The sequence below is a fragment of the Numenius arquata genome, chromosome 2, assembly GCF_964106895.1.
Source record: "Numenius arquata chromosome 2, bNumArq3.hap1.1, whole genome shotgun sequence".
NCBI classification, from domain to species: domain Eukaryota; kingdom Metazoa; phylum Chordata; class Aves; order Charadriiformes; family Scolopacidae; genus Numenius; species Numenius arquata.
Genome location: NC_133577.1, coordinates 125,189,254 through 125,203,987, shown reverse-complemented (window position 1 = coordinate 125,203,987; position 14,734 = coordinate 125,189,254). Strand labels below are relative to the sequence as shown.

Below are 14,734 nucleotides of genomic sequence, written 5' to 3'. Positions count from 1 at the left end.
TCTCAGTGGTTTGTCTCATCTCACTCGTGGTCTTAGTCTTGGAACAAGACGGAAAGTAAATCCTTTCAAAGGCTTTTACCATTCTGCCGTACTTGCTGATAAAGTTTTACCAATACACAGGCTGATGAATTACCCCCATCATTAATTAACAGCTTGGCACTCATGAAGGCATTCAGAAAGTTATGACTATGAAAGTGGTCTAAATATAGTGAAATGGCACTGATTTCTTCATAGTATGTACTCATGTCTGACTGCAGATTGTCAGTCACTGTGATTACAGGTCAGGCTGAAGATAAGATTGAGGATCAGCCTTTACAATTAAAAAGTTTTAGGAAAGGTTTGGGATGCAGAACGCATAGAGAAAAACAAGGTTCTTGCTTTTCATCCTTCGTGCCAATGACAATGAGACACATTTTACAGATGGTTTTTAGCTGCATCAGTGGCTGGCATCAGTACAGAGGTGAGGAGGAGTCAAGACCTGGGCCTGTCCTCTTTGCTATGTCCCATCAATAACTATATTGTTTGTGCGAATAAAAGGAAATTTGGGAAATGAAATCCAGCTTTCGTGAGATGACAAAAAAAAATATATTTCTAAGTGATACTGACCTGGGCCTCAGGAAATTAAACAAGTTACAAGAGTTAGTATTAGAAGTACAGAGTAAACAGCGGGAATGCAACTCCCAGCAGAGAATGAGGTGATCATTTGTATTACTCAGAGGCAGATTTTCCAAAGCCTTACATCCAAGATACACAAAGCGTAAGCATCCAGCTCTTGGCCCTGCTGCATCTGTGTTGGTTGCTGGAGTGCAACAAAGAAACGTGGCACTTGTAAGACACACAGCTTCTGGGCCCTCCTACAGGAACAAAATGATAAAAAGTGTTTTCGTTCCTTTTTTTTTTTTCTTTTTTTCCTTTTGCATGTCATGGCCAGGGGCCAATGGAAACTCACAGACTGCTCCATAATTTTTTATATTTTCTACAGAATCCAATCTTCCACCTAAAAACAACCCCCCAAAAAGGGTTTTCCCTATTTCTGTGGCAGGGGGCTCTCCTTCTGCCAGGGTGAATTTGCAAGGCAGTGGTTCATTTGCGGGGCTACATCCCAACCATGTAAAGCATGGCTCAGGCCTTCGAGATGTCAGGCATGCAAATGGCGCTGCAATAGGGAGGGTTAAAATACTCACCATGTTTCTGTATCCCATCCCAAATCCACCTCCCCTTGACACAGAGGCAGTACATGCCAGTGGATTAAAGCGCAGAAGGACACTTGTACAGTGAAAGCAAAGGATGGGGGTTTCCAAAGATATGGCTTCATATCTGCCTCTGTCCTTCCCAGTGAGCTCTTGAGCAAAACTCAGTATCTCATTCCACCTTGCTCTGAAGAGCTTCCTGTAAAATAAATGTTGCAGTTTATTTTGGAGAGTGGTGCAGTGATCTTTTGGAGAGTTTGGATCCTGTCGTGATAAATGCTACTAAAATGCCTTTTCAGATAATCAAGGCTACTGACCCAGATATTATCTGTTATTTCAGAGTTAGTGCTAGGGTCTCCTTTTGCCAAGCCATTGCTCAAGAAGCATTTTCCACCCAGATTGCTTATGCCGGGAAATAATGAGGTTTTCACTGCTTCTTTTCTCATTCTAGCCATTATATCTGTTGCAGTGGCATCCTCCCCTCCTCTTTGAAGGAGAGTGGAGGAGGAGGAGAGCTCTGTGCTTCCTCTCAATGGTCAGCTGTGTCCTTTGTTCAGCCTGGACACATTTAAGTTTCCAACAAGTCCAGGCTTGAGTTCTTCTCTCTCATGAAAGAGGGTAGATTTAGCTTAGATATTAGGAAGAAATTCTTTACTGTGAGGGTGGTGAGATACTGGCACAGGTTGCCCAGAGAAGCTGTGGATGCCCCATCCCTGGAAGTGTTCAAGGCCAGGCTGGATGGGGCTTTGAGCAACCTGCTCTAGTGGAGGTGTCCCTGCCCATGGCAGGGGGTTTGGAACTAGATGATTTTTAAGGTCCCTTCTAACTCTAACCATTCCATGATTCTATGATTCTGTGATTCTGTGGTTGCATTTAGCTGTTGTGACTTTTATAATGGGGACATCCTGTACCGCCTTTTCATATGAGCATGTATTTTTCAGCATACATCCATTAGCAACCTCACCTTCCATAGTGTCTGTATAGTGGTGTCTTCTCTGTGTGCGGTCAAAAGTAATGAGGTACATAAGACTACTGGCTTTGTGGGAAGAGATGGTCAGAGCAGACTTCAAGTGGTCCCATGAATGGTACGCTTTTGAAGAGTGCTTACACTTCAAGTAGGCCTTAATGGCATCCCGTAAAAGGTATTTTTCGTCTGCAGGATTGGTTCTGTAGAGCGATGTAATTGGAGAACCATCTTTGGACCCAATAGTTTGCATGAAGTGAAATCCTGAATCCACTGAAGTTAATGGGAGTTTTGCCACTGACTTTGGTGAGAGTCGGGGTTTGGCTCCTTGTCTCCACAGATGACCACAGAGCATCTACCCAAGTCACTGGTGCTGTGCAAATGGTAGAGAATTAGTATATATGATGAGGTGGCTCCGTGTAGTGACATTTTCCAGCTTTCCCTTTTTCTTCCTCCTGTGAAATCTTCTCCTGCAGTATCAGATCATTGGGGTCACCAACAAATTAGGAAGAAACCTATCAATTCATGAATACTTAACACATACACTATAATCTGACTCTGATAAAAATAGTTAACTGTGCATGAGATGGCTACCTGGCCATGAGATTTTTGTTGTTTCAATATGTAACATTTGTGAAGAACTAACTGATTCCAAAATACACCTCTTATTTTAATTACCATGATTTTATTAAAAACTTCCAAACAAGGCTTGCAAGAACTGGATCTTGCAAGATATTGTGTTCATGCCTTTGAGGTTAATAATCTCTTTGAATTTCGGGAAACTGCTCAAGAATAGCCAGCTATTCGCATGACTAAATGTTTGTACAGGATCAGACCCTAAAAAAAGTAAATACTTCTTCCCAGTGGCCCACTTTTCTGGGCTGTATCTGCTCCCCACATGCCTGCATTTACGTGATGTTTTGCTATTTATAATCAAATGGCCTTGGCAGGGGGACGGTATGTTAAACTGGGAGTTGGCAGAAAAGGAGGCTAATAATTGCGGTGAAGTATGGTAGTTGAAACAGTACAATATGTAAGAATTGTTGGTATAATGATTACACCCCAGCCTGTACAATCTGTCCATTTATACAGATTTCTCCAGTTTATTATACAGGTGACTTATGCTTTCCATTGGAAAACTTATTTATTTTATAGCCTATCTTTCACTGAGGTATGCACTGTTTATGGTGTGTTGCAAAGGTGCAATGTTCTGCTTAGTTGTTCCACTGTTACTTTTTGTAAAGGATGTGAAAAATGAAGGTAACAAAAGAGTGGGGTAATTTTGCTGCAGCTTCATACATTTTAATGTTTCCCTAGCTCATATTAATGACAGCAATTAAGTTTATTAAATATATTGCCATGTCAGAACCCACATCCTGTTTAGGGCAGTTGCTCAGGCTGCAGTGATTGAGAGCGAGAAGCAGAAACCTGAGGACATGTTTTTTCCAGCTACAGCATCACACTGCACTCTCTGGTCAGGTCAAGCTGGGTCCTGCAGCCCCAAATTCAGCCTCCAGGCTCAGGTCAGAGGGAAAGAAAACAATCCTCAGAGCGTGAAGAGAAGGTCCAACAGTTAGGAAGCTAGTCTATGATTTTGAAGGCATGCTATGAATTTGTTTGCTCTGTCACACATTTCCCAAGTGACCGTAAATGGGATTTAGAGCTGTGTGCTGAAGCCAATTATGGCATTGAAGGCAACTTGGAACATCTACATTAAATGTATGTATCACTCCCCTTATAGACTCTATTGGGGAGAATGAGGTTGTGGCACCTAAATTAGATGCCTGTGGCCACGGGTACAAGTGTGGGCCTTGCTTTTCCCCACTGTTCGTGCAGAGGGAGATCGGCTACTTGGGATGTGCAGATGTCCATCCCCGCCTACGCTGAAGAATCACAAAGCTTTGGCAAGGATTGAGCCTCTGCAGATTGTGACCATGACCCTGAGTGTTTATTATGTGCAAGAGAGCACGAGCCAGATAATAATTTCCACCCAGGGAAAGGACACGGTTTACAAAGAGCTCGGTTCTCAGACAATGTTGTTTGAAGTGTGAAAAGGGCTCCCTGAAGGGAACTGCTGATGTTTACAACATTAAATCAAACTCTTATCGAGTTTGTCCTTTCACTCTATTTATTTTGGAGCATCACTGATAGAGTATGTGTGTGTGTATATTTATATGTGTGTGTGTGTGTATATATGCGTGTGTGTGTATGTATGGAAGAGTTATGATCCTTCAGCATTACCCATTACAGCTAACTCCGTGTTTCCTGTCATCACACTCAAGAGTATTTCCAAGCAGCGTTTGGCCAGCACAGCGTTTGAGTTGGCTGCCTTAGGTATGAAGGTTCAGAAAATAATGGTAGATTAAAGACTCTGTCTGCCATTGTGGGCAGGGAGGATGCAAGAGACACATGCTTGCAGCGTGCTAACAAAGAACCATCCAAAAGGAAACTTACAGGTTTTGTCTTTGTTGGAGGTTTCTCTCAAAGCTTAGAAGTGGTATGGCCAGATAAATTACTGTGATAGCTTTGAACCCAGATAGAGATCTAAAGTAAATCAGTTACTATGAAATTATATTTGATCATTAGATTAGATTCCTCTCATGTGCAGGGCTGGATTTGTTATGGTTATTCACAAGAAATATCCTTCTTAGCATCAGTGGAAGTATTTGTGATGGAGAGTCATCAGATTTGGCCCTTGGTATCCAATTCTGTGTGCCTATAAATACTTAAAGGGTGGGTCTCAAGAGGATGGGGCCAGTCTTTTTTCAGTGGTGCCCAGTGACAGTACAAGAGGAAATGGGCACAAACTTGTACATAAGAAGTTCCATCTAAACATGAGGAGGAACTTCTTGACTTTGAGGGTGGCAGAGCCCTGGAACAGGCTGCCCAGAGAGGTGGTGGAGTCTCCATCTCTGAAGATGTTCAAAACCCACCTGGACAAGTTCCTATGTAACTTGCTCTAGGAGGACCTGCTTTGGCAGTGGGGTTGGACTAGATGATCTCCAGAGGTCCCTTCCAACCCCATATCGTTCTGTGATTCTGTGATTCTGTGTTGAGACACATATATTTACAATTGGATGTAAGACCAGCTTCAACATGAAGTTCCCAAACCATTGTCAGTATGTAGCTGCTTTCAGGTGCTGCAAAATTGGGACCCCAGGAGAAAAGCCAGGTTCCAGTTAGGCTAATCAGTCCTTGCTCAGTTCTGGGTGATGCTTAGCATGATAACAGATCATGCATTATTCTGATTTGTTTCATTTTCTTTCTGTAGATGTGTGTGGTAGGTAGAAGAAATATCTTTTACTGGGCCAACTGGTAGAGTTGGTAAAAACAAGCTTCAGTGCTGACACAGTTAACTCCAAAGTTAACTGCAAAGCCAAGAACTATTGCTCAGGGTTTGACTACATACGCGTCAGTTTGATCAACTCTGAAACAAACGATGGCTGTTTCTCAGGGAAAATAGAGCTGATTCCTGTTGGAGAAGGGTATGCTGTGCAGGGAGGGGAAGACGAAAGAAAGGTGTTAAGTCCTAAAAGGACTAGCAAGTCCTTTTTTTGTCCTAAAGGAAAACCAAGATGGTTTATAGCCTGTGGACTTGGAGAGTTATAGAAAAGTGGAAGGGTGATTATTATTGCTCTAAAATCAGTATCTCTATTAAATTTCGTGCGTTATCTTCTCAGCATGGGAACTGAAGTTCGTGATTAAATACATTCAATATAGATGTGATGATGCTCATGATACCCATCTCACAGTGGGCTTGTGTGCCCAAAAGCTTATCTCATTTTTCAAACAGTTGATCATATAAAAGATACGACTTCTACCTGCTCACCTCCACTTCTCTTGCCTGTGTCCTTAAACCACCACATCTCCAGCAAAATACCAACAGCAAATGGATGTTAACGTTTCTTTTATTTTCCTACAAGTAAAACTATACTATAAACACTATAATGCCATGAGTATTGTATAAAAGTTTGAAGATCCTCCAAGGCAAAATACAGTATAACAGCAGAGTCCTCACGTTACAGCATTGCACCGTTAACAGAATAGCTCTTCAGAGGCATCTTGGAGAATGATCCCACACCCGGATTTGGCAGCCGGGGCTGCTTTTTGGGCCACACCGTTCAGCGTACCAGCACGTGTTTGAACAGATCTTGCTGTGCTAAATTAGCCCCAGCACTGCTGTTACTTTGCACTGATTAAAAACTAGCATCTGCAAGGTGCTAACGCTGAAGAGACCTTAGATGTGGGATGGTCCCCCCATCACTGTAGCGTTGGAAGGCTTCACAAGGTCCATCCCCTTGTAAAGTAAACAACTGCTATTCTCCCTATTTGGGAAACACCCAAATACCAAGACTGTTTTTCCAGAATTACTAGAATAGCATAATGAACATAGAGTTAGTGGTGGTAGAAGACAGTTTGTGAACTATTGGAACCAGCAGTTTCTTATTGGAACCACCACCATTTCAGAAAATGATCCCTAAACACAAAAAAAAAATATATAGCCTGTATTTGAGCTACATGCCGGATTAAAAGTTTCATATAGCAAAAATGCATTTGCAAGTCCTTGTGGAGGCTGGCAGGAAAGACCTTCTGGAAGAGTTGGCAAAGGGTATCGTACCCCAAGAACTTGGTCTGCCCATGTTTCCAAAATAAAATTTGACAAGAGGGAAACATGAGCTGTACTTATACAGCTTGTTAACAAACTTGTTCATAAAGCAAAATGCTTCAACAGCTTTGGAGGAAAAACGTTCTTTGCAAATGTAAGTAAATTTTCTCTTTGCAGCTTGGTCTTTTCCATCAGTTAGTGAAGGGATACTTTGACTTGTAGCTGTCCACATACACAGTGTTCAGCTTAGTTTTCTTCTGCAGATTTGTAGTATGATGGTCAGTGCTTCCAGCTGGTTCATGTTGAGGACACCTACCTTCACCAAGGAGGTGTCCTTGGGCAGAGCAGAATGCTCATGGCATTTTGGAGTAACTATAGGGCCTGTCTGCACCAAAAGGCTGAGTGGGTGCAAGGAGAGCATGCACAAATCTGCACACAACTGTGCACCTAAGCTAACGAGCTGTGCAGGGCAGGCAATACAACTAGAGTCTTCTCAGGCTGCTGGGTCATCTCTTCATAGAAGTGACCTGGAGGCAGTCAGGGACACTCTGGGTCATGTCATTCCAGTCATGTAGGTGTGTCTGTGGTAAAGCTTGTAGGAGCTACTTCACATGATGATTCCATTCTAGAGAAACACAGAAAATGCACTATATGGTGAGTGCAAGGCCAGGTGGGCTCTGTGTCCATCTGGGAGCATACACTGCACAGGATTTGTGCTGGGCCTGGCATTATTCCCTGCGAGGGACAGAGGATGGAACAGTGAACATGGTGCTTAACCTAGATGCTGCCTCACCAGACTTTTAGCCACCTGGCCAGAATGAGAAATCCAGACCATTTTGCCTCCCTGTCAGTGGGAGAGGTGATCGGAAGGAATCCTCTTCAGAGAAAGATTTGAAGATCTTTCAGTTCTTGGTCAAACACCTTCCCTTCTCCATCAATGGCACAGGGACCCAAGAGAGGATGGCAGGTGCCCTTTGGGAGCCATACTTTGCTCATGGTACCAGTTCTTCCGTCTACTTGAATAGAGGTTATATGGAGGTGGTAGTCAGCCAAGTGCCCTTCCCAGTTGGAGGTGGGCTACCCTGAGTGGGAACCCTGCTCCTTCTTGCCCGCAATCCCGCTGGCTCCAGTACTCTTCAATAACTCAATATAGATTAGCTCAGTGGCAACAGGATGGGATTGGTGGCTCTCCACTCTTGGGACATGGGAGTTTAGTCTCTCACCTTTTCAAGTAGTTTGTCACATTTCTCTCTCATCTTGGGTGAGCGTTGCCGGCAGGAAGTATGGGAGCAATTTGGAGGAGACTGGTCCCCAGAGAGCACTTCTTAGGTGTGTCATTGACATGAAGGTAGAAAAAGCTGCATGTCCTTTGAAGAACAGCGTTACAGTTTGGAACGATCTGGGCAAAATGAAAAGGAATGTCTCCAATTCATGGGACACATAAATGGAAACAGCAGGCTTGGGGTATGTAAGCAGAATTTCGTCTTTTAGGAAACACAAAGCAATGCTGTCATTCTGCTGCCTTAGTTGGAAAACAGTGAACACTTCGGGTACCGCCCTCTAAGGAAGATGTGGACTCGTTGGAGAAAGTCCAGAGAAGCTCACTAGATCAGAGGATTAGAAAATATGAGTTATGAAGAAACAGTGAAAGGATCAGTTTGTTTAGTCTAGAGAAGAGAAGACGGAGAGAAGACATGATAACAGTCTTCAAATATGTGAAAGGATGCTTCAAAGACAAAGGGAATAAACTATTTTCCATGTCTTCTGGGAGACACTGGGGCACTGGAATAGGTTGCCTGAGGAGTCTCCATCTTTTGGAGATCTAAAGATCTCTGACTGATTAGCCAAATATCTGTCAAAGTTATTTTTCCAGAGCTGGGATAGGGGAAAGGACTGGATGACTGCTGATTCCCCAGACCCTCTGGTTATTTTATTGGATGTCCCCGGACTGGGAGTGTCTGGGTCTGATGGATTCTTCGATTTCTTATAATTTTTTATTGCTAATGGACATTGTGTTTCTACACTGTGGCTAAAAAACCGATTTCTGTAAACATCACATGCAACACAGAAGGCAATCTTTGCTTCCTGGCTTCACCTACGTTAGATAGCGCTAATTACCCCAGCATATGGCCCAACATCAGTTCACTATGGTGCCTACTCTTCCAACATATCGCATGCCTCGAGGAGCTAAAAAAAATCAATAAAATTCCCTTGAAATGATCATGTTTACTGGAGATTTGAATGTGTCTTTATCTGTTCAAGAAACTGCATGAGATCAGTTAAGTTTTTAGGTTGAGTGTTGTTCAGCTTAAGCTTCTTTGTGCAGCCTGTGCTGCTTTAGTGAGTGTCCATGTATCTACTTTACTGTAAATCTACATTAATCATGATGAATGGCTATGTACGTTTCAGGGTGGCAGGAAAATCTCCAGTGCAAACAGCAATCAGACAGGTTGGAGTGGCTCTGGAAGCTGCTGCATGGTTGAGGCTAAAAGTAGTCTCAGCCTGTTGATGTTAAATCTTTAGATGTAAAGAAAAAAAAGAAAAAAGGTAGAATGTTTTCATCTAGGGCTGTAATGGTGATAGAAAGCAGCCGTGCACCAACAAAATCAGGTCGTACCTCTTTGTAGCCTCCAGACCTACAAGCCTTATCTATGCTTGCTTTTATTGTCCCAGATTTTCCACCACTGCTGCCAGCAGAGACAGCGGTGGGAAGTTTGAGCCCCCGTGTGAATGAAATCATCATCACTGCAGGAGCAACCACACCTTGGGCCGATCAGGAGAAGAAGAAAGAGTGTTCAAGGAGAGAAAAAGATCTCTTAAAACTTGTCTTGTCTGTCCATTTCAGGATCGCTGGTGATACAGCGCTCAATAAAAACATCCACGAGTCGGTCAGCGCTCAGATCCGGAAGAACTTTGCAAAAAGCAAATGGAGAGTAAGTGATCCGTCCTCAGGAATGACGCTTAGACACATAACTTTGCTAATGTGGTGGCCATGAGGCCACCCTTTCAGCGTGTTAGTGCTTTTGTGGCCCAAAGTTTGGGTCAAAATAATTGGTCCAGACTATTCAGGCCCTGCAGGGCCTTTTAAGGGGAATGTTACTAACCAAGTATATAAATGTAATGAGTGTGAGAGGTGGGGCTGGGGCTGCTCGTAGCTAAAGCACCCGTGGTTATATGATGAGTTGGGGTCAGCATCATGGGGGGACATGAAGCAATGTGGACGCCCTGTGTCTTGGTGCAGGGAGGGATGTGTCAAATATGACTTTCATTGTAGGCAGCCGCATCCCATCTGAGTTCTGGAAGGAATGATGAGCAGGAGCAGGGCGGAAAGGCATATGGTTTGATATTGCTCTTTCTAGCTTAGAAACTAGAAGTTGGGAAAAGTTTGAAAGATGATGGACTCATTCACTTCTGTCAACTCTGAGCAGCCGGGAGAGGAGCAGAAGTAACCCTTCCACCTTGAGATTTTTAATTCTTTTTTTCTTGTTTGTTTGTTTGGTTTGGTTGTTTGTTTTCTTTTTTTTGTTCTCCAGCAAGCGTTTAACGCCACAGCGGTCGTGCGGCACATGAGACGGTTACACCTCGGCAGCAGCCTGGACAGCGCGAGCGCCAGCGTGTCCAGCACCCTCAGCCTCGCCGCCCCGCTTCCCGACACAGCCACACGGAAAGATTGTGAGTAGCCCACAGCCCGGCAAAGCTCCCCCCCCCGGCAGCCGGGCAAATTCTCAGCATCCCCATTTTCTCCTTGAACCCTCCCCCCAGCCCAGGCTGCAGTCCTCGCTGCCAGTAGGTTTGGCTTTGTGCGAGCAAGTGTTTAAAATACGGACTGAAAAGGGACCAAGGCCTTCATTTTTAGCTGGCCAAAAAAATAGTGATTCAACTGGAAAAGTTTATGTGCTGAAAAAAAAAAAAAAAAAAAAAGAAGAGTTTTCAGCTTGGTGCATTTTTGAGAGAAAAACACTGTTTCTTGTGGAGAAAAAGGGCTTTCGCTTGGGAAAAAGACCCAGACCCCCACAGCAAAAAAAGTTTTGTATTTGGTTGAAAGCTGAAAAAGTTTACTCAAACTGTTTATGTTTGAGTTTCCAGTATTATGATAAGACATTTTTCTGTAACAATTGGCTTACTTTCCATTTCCATTTTCCATGGGGGAGACTGATCCTGCCAGTCTGACCCAGCTTCCCTCTCCCTGGGCCAAATTAAGCTCCTGTATGAAGAGGCTCATTTGTCTGAGCAGGACTCGGGCTCTATACACCACAGTGGGACCTGGCTCGCTGCCTTGTTTGTTATATGCCATAATTGAGATTTGCAAGCTGCCCAATGGAGTCAGATGCTTGGAATATATATTTTTTCCGAATGCCAGGGAAGGAGACGTGGCAGCAAGGGATCATTTGGAAGACAGAAATGCTTCCTTTGCAGTGAAGCCTATTTAATCTCTGGCTTCTGAGCATTTCTTTTATTCCCTTCTGTCCATCTGTAGAGATTTTTATATCACGAAATGGAGGGATGTGGACTTTACAATTAGAGGAGATTATTTTAAGGTGCGGCACCAAAAAGGAATGCTAATAGTTTGTGGTATTGGAAGTCGGTGCTTACTTCACTGGGGTAATCAGTGGTGGAAGTGGTCATTTCTAGACTATACCCTGCACTATTCAAGAACCAAAGGCACTTAACTATTCAGGATGGATTTTGGATGGCGCTGCTATCTGCCTCTGCCACCCCTGCCTGCCGAACTCTGCTCCTTGGTGATGACATGCCACCAACCACAGTCCCCATGGCTCTGGATGGAAGCTGTATTTTCCCCTGCTGCCACGGGCACTCTTTCCCCCATGGCTGGGGTGGGATCTGCCCTCTGGGCACTGCGTGAGATGTTTTTCCCAGCCTTTGATATGGCTGAGCCATAGTAGAGCCCTCTGCATCCCAGATCTGATGGGGATTCATGCCCAGTGCCCAGTTTGCAATGCCCAGTGACAAATCCTACACTTGCTGCTGAAAAAAGCATCACTGTGGTCCTGGCATACATCTGGTACCTGCAAAGGAGTGATGCAGCGTCGACCAGCAGCAAAGCACTTCCAGCCATCCACGGGGAATGCAGCGATGTAGGAAACCCCTTACAGGGGAGAAACACGCCTTTACTTTGGTTCCTGACGCAGTATGGGTAAGCTGGACCCTCAGTTAGGTCTAGAGCATCTGGTGGCATGCTTTGCTGTTACACTGGTAGGTGATTAATCTCCATCCATCCATTTGATTAATCTCAAATGGTGTTAATTAATAGCATTGAGTAGTCTGAATAGTAATGGAAAAACATCTGTGAACAAGAAGGGTGGGAAGAGAACGAAGTCTATTTAACCGCTACAGAATGCAGCAGGTCCCTGTAGAGAATTCAACCATCTTTTGCAGTGATGGAGAAGTCAGCCAGGATATGAAGGATAGAACCAGATGTGTTCAGATAGGTGAAGTGTTTTTCATGTCAGAAATATCAGGCAGAAATGTATCAAAAGATTTACAAGCATCCCAGGTTAAGTCCAGCTTGCCAGACAATACAGAAGAGCTTCCCTTCCTCACAGAAATTAATTAATGAGTTAGGAGATGCTGGAGAACCAGAGAACCAGTGAGGAGAGCCAGAAGCAAATACAAGGAGTGATATTAAGAGTGATCTGACATTAAGTGATATTAAGTGATTTGACATATCAAATGAAGTCTATCAAATACCTCCTGGTGGGAAAAGGGAAACCTCTGAGGTCTCTCTCCTGCCTCTTCCTTTCTCAGCGGTTTTCTCTGGGGACAGATTTCTTGCACAAGAAAGGTCCCCGTGCAGCAAGTTACATGAAACAGCTGTGCCACCATTACAAAACATAATACCGCCTAATGCTATTAATAGACATTTAATGAGCTCTCCAAATAGTTTCAAATGCAGCAATTTCACATCACTGAAGACAATTAAATACAGCCTTCGCTCGAGAGTAGGTTATGTCAATCTGCATCCTAATTCTGTTCCCTGTATTAGGGCAGAGCAAGGCTGATGCATTAGGCTGGATTATGCTACCTGTCAGGAAAGTCTAAGTGAATCAGTTGGGATTTCTCAAGTGTATTGGCCTGATTCTCAGTCCATGCCTGTTTTATTCTGTTTAGACATGATTGGACTGCCTAGATTAATTACAGCACCTAGATCTCTGTATTTTTAAGGTAAAAGATCAATTACAGCATGAAGCCAAGATGTCAAATATTGATACTGCTGGGAAATGGGATGTGGCCAAGTGTAGGTACTCCATAGTCATCCCTGAGGTTGAAATACCACTTTGAAGTGTGGAAAAGTAGGTAAAAGTCGTAACAAACGTTGAAAAGATCCTGAGTAGTCAAGGGGCCATATCAAACTCCAGTCCGAGAATATATTAATACAGATTTCATCCATCCTTTATTCACCAGGCTGGAAAAATGAACTGTATTTCTAATCACTCTGAGCCTGCGTCTTGTCAGATCAAGGTGACTATGCTGGGTCCCTGTTCAGCAGCTTTTCCCATATCGGAGCTGCCTTTGCACATCAGTGCCTACAAGGCTGCCAAACTGCATGGAGAGCTGCACATGCCAGCAAAGTCTAAGGATCTCCCCTGTGGGGTCTCAGCATCTGCTGGGAGAGGGGTAGTTCATCCACGGAAAGCTCTGGCAAGGATATATTTTATTTCTTTTCATGAATGCTTTCCATAGAAACTGCTGATGTTGTGCTGGAATAGCAAAATCTTGAATCTGTCATTCAAAACCCAGCCTACTTTGGGTTTTCAGGAGTGATGCTTTGGAGGGTTTTGCTTTTTTAAAGCTATGGCGGAGGGTTCACTGGAAGTCAACACTTCCTATAAACATTTTAGCTAAAAACCTTTTCTTTTCATACAAATATCTGTCAGAGTCTTTGATTAGTTCAAAAGGAACTACCTGAGTAGTTTTGATTCCAGATACTCAACCTACGTCAACCTGCGTCTCTTAGCTGGAAGTCCTGGAGATATACCAGCAAAACCTGGATCGAAATACACTGTCGCTAGAATGATGCCAAGTCACACAAATTTACATTCCCTCCAGGTTTACTGGAACTCAGCAATGAATTTGACCCACTATACTTCTTTATCAGCAGCTTTGCTGAATGCCTGGGGAAATTTTTTTAGTGCAGGTGCACAGTCTGTTCGTTTAGCTAGATGGCCGTGATGAGAAGTTTAATCATCTTTAACTTGCCCACGAGGAAAATTATTCCGAGCAAGTACAATGCTGGAGGGATTTTTGAATCCCGCAACTCTTTGTCTTCAGCCCCAGAAATGTGGAATCGGTCTGGCTGAGCACGTACCAAAGCTGGACATCTATTCATTGTGACTTGCGTATGCAACTGCCAGTGGTGGCCGTAGGTGAATGGCTGTGGGCCAGGAGGGCAGAAGATGCCCCATGGAGGTACCCAGCCAACCCAGTGCTGCGGGAAGAGCAGGAGCGCCGTCTCCGGCTGCGGTCCCCTCCGCTCCGTAGCGTGCTACGAAAGAAACGCAGCTTTGCCCACAGTCCCGCCTCCAAGAATAACATTTCTAACTGTGTTTCTGGCTTTCCTTTTAGGTATGTCTCCATCCACTCTCTGTAGTTTTGTTTCATCTGCTTCTTCAGGCGTTTCTGCGGTAGGAGGGGACCGGAGACCCAGACCCACCACAGTGACCACAGTGCACACAGGGAGCAAGTGAGAGCCGGGGCGGCGAGGAGCGGGCAGGCGGCTGGGCTGGCAGGGTTCCTCCGTGCGATCCCACCCTGCCGTGCGCGCTCAGCGAAGGACTAGAAGAAAGAAGATTTTTTATGGCCATATTTTATACTGCAATTCTGAAATGTTTCATTTATCACAAACTGCAATGACTCCAGGGGGAACGGATCTAACAGTCTCTGGTGCTGTACATATATATACATATATATATAAATATATATATATATATGTGAGTCTAGCAATGTTCTAACTAA

The 14,734-nt window shown here is 44.0% G+C and overlaps 1 protein-coding gene across 1 annotated transcript in view; it reads left to right on the top strand.

Moving 5' to 3' along the window:
• The window catches only part of CAMK1D (calcium/calmodulin dependent protein kinase ID), a 230,078-nt gene extending 215,612 nt beyond the window's left edge, over window positions 1–14,466 (top strand). The window contains exons 9-11 of the mRNA XM_074167206.1: window positions 9,606–9,693; window positions 10,294–10,432; window positions 14,345–14,466. Coding sequence (XP_074023307.1) covers window positions 9,606–9,693; window positions 10,294–10,432; window positions 14,345–14,466 — 349 coding nt within the window. The remainder of the gene's footprint in view (window positions 1–9,605; window positions 9,694–10,293; window positions 10,433–14,344) is intronic.
• The last annotated feature ends 268 nt before the right edge of the window (window positions 14,467–14,734 follow it).